Genomic DNA, 7,989 nt, shown 5'->3' with positions numbered 1-7,989 from the left:
GAATAGACAATAGAAAGAGAGAGAGAGAGAGAGAGAAGGAAAGAAGGAAAGAAAAGGAGGATCCAGTTTGCATTTGATCAGTTTAAAAATGCTCACTGTGAAAAACATCTTCAAAATTTAGGTCATGTTCCTTTAGTATTTTCACTTCCTAAGATAAGTCTGCGCAAACTTTAAAGAGGGGGCAGCTATATCAGTTTGGTTCAGTAAAATAACTTTACAATGCTAACAATTTTTAATGTCTTCCATATGCACTTAACACTTTTAAGCCAGATTCCTTATTTTAAGTTGTAAGATCCTGGAGGATAGGTTGCATGTTTTACTCAGTATTCTATTCTATGTTCCTAGCACAGTGCTTTGTATTTCAGCGGACACTCAATAAACTTCTGTTGAATGAATTGATTATGATTGAGCATAATTAATTAACATAAACCTATAATTTTCACAAATTTAATTATAAAAATATTTAGAAAAGTAATATAGTTAATATGTGGAATGATTTCTGAATGATTATTAGGCCTGGAATGAAAGTAAGGCTCATGCATTTAACTTTGTTTAAACACACAGTAATGGTAATGAACTTTTTTTTTTACTTTTCTATTATTAGTAAAAATTATATTTGTGGAAAATGTTTACACAGAGTTAAGTACGAAATCTATTTAAACACATTAACAAATTATACAAACTAATCATTAATTATTATACAAATGAGTATAGTATATTTATACTGCTTTGTCCAGTGAGACTGAACTATTTGTTTCAGTCAGTTTGGGGGCTGGGAAGTAAACACTGTGCTAATACATGCATAAATAATGTACCTTAGGTTACTTACTTATTTTTATACATGATGCATGTATTCATTAAAATGAAGAAGGGAGACAGTATACAGATGTTCTATTCAGGAAAGAAATTTTCAAGGAAATGAGAAAACCTATATTTGTTAACCCTTTTTTTTTTTCTTATTTGCAGGATTCAGATTTGGGATATTGGTGTTTCTGTTCTGAAGAATATTTCCTTTTGAGATTTTTTTTTTTTTAATCATAAGTCTTGGACTACAGAAGAATCAGAAAGACACTTATTTTGTTTCACGTTTGGAACACTCACTCTTGAGGCACTCTCATGCCTGAGAACATGACCATGTGGCCATCACAGCTACTAGTCTTCATGATGCTCTTAGCACCGATAGTTCATGGTAAGACCTTTAATTTTTGTGTGATGCTTAATGTTGTCTTAGTTGTTTACACTAGACTCTTCTAAATTTTTGCTCTATGATTTTGCAGCTTTTGCCTACCATATATTAATAGCAGTAAGTAATGTACCTTAAGCTGCAATAAATAGGATTTTGAGTTTGATTTCTTAAAATACCATTTAAAATGTATATCTAAACAAAGTTTAAAAAAATAATTCATGTTTTATTCTTTGTTTTACCACACTTAAGGAATATCATCTGAATTATTAGCTATATCATTTATTTTGAATTATTTTTATTTACATATTTTAGTAGGTAAAATAACTTTTAATACAGTAAGTATGCACAGTTGAAAGAAAACACTCCAAAAATCTGCTTTCTTGGACCAAGTAATCATTTGTTTCTGAGTGTTTACTAATCTCCTCAATCTTTAACAAACAGAATAAAAATTAAACCTCTCATTAAAGCAAAATTCTCACATCCCTTTCAATGCAAAAAAAGGAAAAAAACCCAGCAACATCAAAATGATATCAACATATGCAGAAAGGTATTTTTCTTGAAACATGCTAATATACTCATAAAAGACTGTGTTCTTTGTTCATTTAGACAGCTTGGTATTTATAACATGAGTATGATAGTTAAGAAATGATCTCCCTTTGCAAATTTTATAAAACATATAATTATTCAATAAATAAGCAAGATAAATTCTGTACCACTTAGTACAATATTCACGGGATCTCTCTAAAAATTGGCAAATTAAAGTCTATATATATGTTCCTTTTTCACAATTTAAAGTTTTCTACTAATTATCGTTGGTTTTGCACTAAGATGAAAATGGCATAATATAGTCACTATCTCATACATTAATGGTAATTAGAACAAAGAAAAAGGGACACAGCTGTATTTGCCACTGCTTAGAAGGTCTCAGAATATTATAGTTTAGCAAGCAGCTGAAAAGCATTTTTAGCCTCTTCAGCTCACTTTTGGTTTTTAATTGACTACAGGAATCTATTGTAGTTCATCAGTGATGTGAATCTGAATTTGGCTCATATTCATAAGTTTCAACATGAATTCTGCATTCTGCTGTCAGTATAAAAACCGGATATGATCACTTCTCTCTTGACATTTTCCCTAAAGTTCCCCTGATTTAACACCTTTATTTCTAACAAATCGCTATATGAGTGTTTTTTTAAAAAATGAAAGTAAAATTATACAACCATCTACTTTTAAACAATGTAAATTTGTCAAATATTTCAAAATTTTTCCTTAATTCTTATACTGATGTAGCACTTACATACTCACATACTTGGGCACATATAACATTTTGTGATATGGGACAGTATAAGAATTATACAGGTTTAAACAAGTATTTTTCTGATTATCTGTATATCTAAAGATGATTCTAATTAGGCTTTTAGATGTTATAAAAACACCTCACTCATAAGGTTACTTTGAAGATTAAATAAATAGCATATGTAAAAAATCTAGCACAGTGCCTGGCAGATATTAAGTGACTGAACACATTAATTTCCTTTATCATACTATCTGCCCCTCCAGTTTATTTTTGTTCCAGTAAATTGTAACAACTAGGAATTAGCTAACCCTGAGAGCTTTTTCATTTGATGTTGATATTCAGGAAAAAAAAAAAAAACTCTATGTATGTACAAGTCAAGTTTAAAAAGTCAGTCTAAAATTGCACTGTTAGAGCAAGGTAGGTTAAAAATAGCAGAAATAGGTATTGTAAGAAAGACTCCCTTTTCAGAGGTGAAATTTCTGGTCTCCAAAAACTGACACCTACTGTGTATTTCAGTGGGCCCCAAACATGGCTGAGCCTTAGATCATAGGTCTTGAGTTAAGGCCTGTACTGAACACACATACACACACACACAAACACACACACACAATCTCTCCAAGTAAGTCTGAGAAGTATTTGAAAACTCCTAATAGGGCATGGAGAATATTGAGCCTGGTATATAAAAAATATAAAACATTTTGGCTAAAAACTAAAGTAATTCTTTCCATTGTATGTGAACTACTTTATATTATCTTGACTTTGAACCATATCAGGATAAACAATATAGGTGTTCCACTTATAAACTTTATTCTTATTACTTTGTGTAAGTATTTTAAAACTTCACACCAGAGAAAATGCAAATCAGTTTTGTCTGCCTTCCATAGGAGGCTTTCTCCATTGCCTTTGTGATACCACTTTGGGCTTGTAAATAAATGGCTTCACTTGAGCAGCCTTTTGGAATCCAGCATGCTCATAAACAGAGGAGTGTGTGTACTTTTGAGCAGTGATGAAATCTAATAGGATAGGCATTTTTAGAGTCCCATATAGCTTAGAGTCCCAGTCCTGGCTTAAAGGAATACCATATAGCTCGAAACCTTAGAGGACTGAGGTAAAGTGGATGTCTCAGTTATAGAAGTACTCTTGTTTCCAAAACATCCCCTGATAGCATCTCTTTGCATACTGCTGTTGAGATGCCTAGCTTCATTTGTCCTTGAGACCATAGAGAATTAACTTTTCTGGGTATTACCCGAATTGCTGGCCTTTTCTCCAGAGTAAATAATAATGATGACTATAAATTATGTAGCCATAAACTTTAGAGGTATTGGTACAATTAATTATCACAACATTCTCATGGGTTTAATGTTATTTATTATTATCATCATTATCATTAACTTCTTATAGTAAAATCATTGAGGTACCAAGTGGCAAAAGAACTTGACTCAAGTTTCACATGAGACCCAGAGAGGTTTTAAAATAAAGGACTTAGCTTCTTAAGCTCTTGTCTTAATGCCAGTAGATAATCAGTTACTATCAAGGCCATTCTTCCCTACAGAAAAATCCCACCTCAACTCTCCTGGTTCTTTGGGAGCAGATAAGGCAGAAAGGTAGATTACTTGCTTATTCCATGTTCTGGGCACAGACAGACTGGGATTTGAAGTCTAACAGACCTGAGATAAAATTTCAGCTCTACTGCTTACAAGCACTGTAACACTGTTACCTGGTAAACTAGTTAACACATGTCATTTATCATAGACTGTGAGCCAGAAAACTGTGCTAGTTGCTAAAGGTAAGGTAGTGAACAAAAGATTCTTAATTTTTCCCTCAAACTTACAGTAACTTAAACATTTGTAAACCTACTTCTCATCCGCAACAATGAACACTTACTCCATGTGTGGTTATTTTAAGAAATGGATGGAATGATATGTGAATAGTTTCTAACATAGTGCTTGGCATTCAATAAATCTTTATATTTTATTTTCCTAGCCTTAACTACCTTGAAATAGAACTAAACCTCTCAGCATTACATAAGGAAAATGAGTAATTATCATTATTCTTACCCTGATAATTGAAATATTTTGCTACTTGGACCTCAGCATTTAAGTTTTGCCAGAAAATTTTAATACTAGTATCTAAACAAAATTATTATCAAACTGATATATATATATATATATATATATATATATATATATAAAGGCTTAGTATATAATTGTCAGTATATAATAATATAGTATATAATTGTCAATTGTCAGTAGTAGTAGTATATAATTGGTAGTATATAATTGTCAGAGAAGCATTTTTTGCATGATTTCTACATGGGTAAAATTAGAAACTAAGCTGAAGAATTAATTCTGAATAATGTTTACATTAGTTGAATTATCTCCCACATCATCCTAGAAAGTCTGGTCAGTGTTTTTTATAGGAAAACAAATTAATTAGTATATCCACATTGTGTGTGTATATGTGTATGTGTATATATATATGTATATATATATATATATATATATATATATATATACACACACACACACACACAATTTTAAAATTAAGAAATGTCTCTAGTTCTGTGTTTATCTGTCCATATTTTATGTCTCTGTGTACCTCTGTATTTCTCTTTTTCTGTTTACCATGACTGTGCCCCCTTCTTGTACAGCCATAAAATCCTTATCTATAATGCTATGAGACCTGTCAGAAGTAAAGAGAAGCAGCTAAAGCAGGTGGCCAGTTCTTTGCTGTTAAATAATGTAGTGTTGCATGAAGATAAAAGTTTTTTTGTCCTACTGATCTTGTTGGGAGCAAGAGAAAAAGGGGGAATCAGAGAACAAAAATCAAGAGATAACATGGGCATCTGGGACTCATCCTTATTGGCAGTAAAACAATATGCTTCAGTGTAGGACCTGGACTAGGACATCTGGTCCTGGGAGGGATGTCACACAAGCCACAATGGGTTGGGAGTTGAGAAGGTGATTGGGGTGCTCAAATATTTTAACTGCATCTCATCTTAATTAAGCTGTGTTTAGAAACTGTCACAATTAAAAAGATAGAAAACAGGATCATTGGAGCTTACTGCTTACAATATTTTTTATGGTACCTTTGCAGAAAAAAGTAGAATTAAAAAAAATTCTTCTGTGGCCACCATATGTGTACTTTTTTCTGCAAGTCTATTTTTTTGTCATTAAAGTTGAATGTATATTTATATATTAATGGACTTTACAGGCAAACCTGCTCTTTATTATGTTCAAGAAGTTAATTATTATAAACAGTTCTTAGCAGGGACAAAACAATGATCGAATGCATATATATTTCATACTATATGTGTTTATGTAATTTGCATTTTATTATTAACTATTTTTACAGTTATAATAAAATTTAATATGTCAATGATTTAAAATAATAATTTAAAATATTTTTAACCTCTAATAAAATGTAAAGCTTGAGAAAGTACAAAATTACATTTTATAACACAACATATTACCATATAATTTTTTTATGAAGTCATGTTTTATTAATTGTGAAAAAGACAGGTTGACTTCTAAGCTCTGCTTAACTTTGTTATTTTTTGAAATTAATCATCCTTTAAATGTTTATAATGTTTGCCAGCCTAGGCAATTTGTAATACTTGCAGTAATATCACTGTTTTTATGGTCAAATATGTTATACAGAAAAATCTTTGTCATTATCATGTCATATGAGGTTACTGCAAACACATCCAACACCATCTACGTTAGCCACTTGGTACTGAAGTTCAAAATATATATTTCAAAAGTTAACTATGCAGTCTCTGATATCACAATATTTACTACAAATATGCACGCTTGACAGCTTTCCTTTGTAAGAATGTGTTTAGGAGCCTTCCCTACACATTCGGTATGCAGGTTGGCAATTGGAAAATAGTTTTATTTTGCCTTTGCATTTGCAAAACATGTTATATGTGAATTTTATTGTAGTGATACTCTATGAGTAACACAGGTATACCTTGAGAATAAAATATTTTTTCTTTTCAGATTTTAGGTACTGTGACTATTTGGGGGGGTTAGGATCATATTTTTTTGTATTTCTTGGCTTTGGGGTAGACTGTGACTGCACCAGGATGGTCATCATACACTTGATGTTGAATGAATTTCAAAGTATTTTGATATATAATATATAAATAACTAATTATCTATTTTCCTCTTCTTTGCATTGCTATTTAATTTCATTCTCAATGTAAGAATAGTTCTCTTATATTTATAATTTAATATAAATAGCCATAGTGCATTTTTCACACATTTATTTCCTCCATTCTGATTGGGAAATGATTCCTTAATGACCAAATAAAAAATTGAAATGCAATAGGAAAGAGTCTTATTGATTTGTCATGCAAATAAGACACTATATATTATATTGTGATGTGTTTTAATTTGACAGTTTAGAATAAGGCCCTATTGAAACATAGGGTTAATTCATTCTTTATTTCATGTTTTTAATTGATAAATTGAAAATAAACTATTTACATTTTAATACTTACATTTTTGTTTTATTTGAATCTATATTTGCCCTATATTACCATCGTGGCAGAATTAGTTTCTTTAAATAAAGAAAATTGTATTCCTATCAGAAAAATTATACATGAAGGATTTGATCAAATAAGCTAGGCTAGCTAAGGATTTGCAAGAGAAATATGCTAGTTGTACTTACAAAAGTAATAGATAGACATCTTTGTACAAAAATAGATTCTCACAATGATATTTGATAAGATTCCAGTGTTTATTTCATCTACACATATTATTGTTGGTTGTGATTTGACTGTCCAGAAGCCAAGGTTGTAGCTTACTGTTAGAGCACAAGAACATAGTCTCATGTATTTTTTTGTTTGTCATTACCAGTGTCTCCTATTTTACTGTCAAAGTAATTCTCCTCATACAAATTTAGATCAGAAAGAAAAAATCCAATAATCCCATGACCCAGTGGTATAATTAATATTAATGCTTGTTAGATTTTTTTTGCAGTTATATGTATGCACATTTTTTTAAATTGGAATAATGCTAGAAATAAAAGTTATATCTTTAATTTTGACTTAACCTTAAAATTCAGACATTTCTAGCATCTTATTAAAGTTTCAAAAATTATGATAACATGTCATATGAATGAACCATTGTTTAACCATATGTCGAGGGCTCAACATTGAAGGTCATTGATACATTACCATTACAAAGAGCAGTAAAATGGAACACGGTTGTATATAAAATTTGACTGCATCTTTGTACCCCTGGAAGAAAATCTCTTGAGATATGGAAGTAAAAGAATGATTCATTTTTAGGTTAATTAATAATTACTTAATAATTGATAATGAATAACTTAATAATTAATGCTATCTAAAATGAATGGTAGTAAATGATCAATACAGCCTTGCTTGTTATCATGACTTTTTGTTTAAAAGAATTCCACAAATTTTGGCTACTATAATAATGAACAAAATATAAATAAGAAGAGTAAATATTCAAATATTAAGATATAATTATTATTTGTAGGA

The 7,989-nt window shown here is 30.4% G+C and overlaps 1 protein-coding gene across 22 annotated transcripts in view; it reads left to right on the top strand.

The window, feature by feature from the left end:
* The first annotated feature begins 930 nt into the window (after positions 1-930).
* ADGRL3 (adhesion G protein-coupled receptor L3) overlaps positions 931-7,989 on the top strand; it is a 581,523-nt gene continuing 574,464 nt past the window's right edge. For all 22 annotated transcript variants that reach the window (XM_081254129.1, XM_081254127.1, XM_081254128.1 and 19 more), the window contains exon 1: positions 931-1,189. In XM_081254129.1, the coding sequence (XP_081110255.1) occupies positions 1,117-1,189 (73 nt within the window). In that variant the 5' untranslated portion in view covers positions 931-1,116. The remainder of the gene's footprint in view (positions 1,190-7,989) is intronic.

Source organism: Mesoplodon bidens, assembly GCF_964165515.1.
Source record: "Mesoplodon bidens genome assembly, chromosome: 1".
In the NCBI taxonomy this organism is placed as follows: Eukaryota; Metazoa; Chordata; class Mammalia; order Artiodactyla; family Ziphiidae; genus Mesoplodon; species Mesoplodon bidens.
The sequence above is the reverse complement of the archived record's forward strand: the minus strand, read 5'-3'. Positions and strand labels throughout refer to the sequence as shown.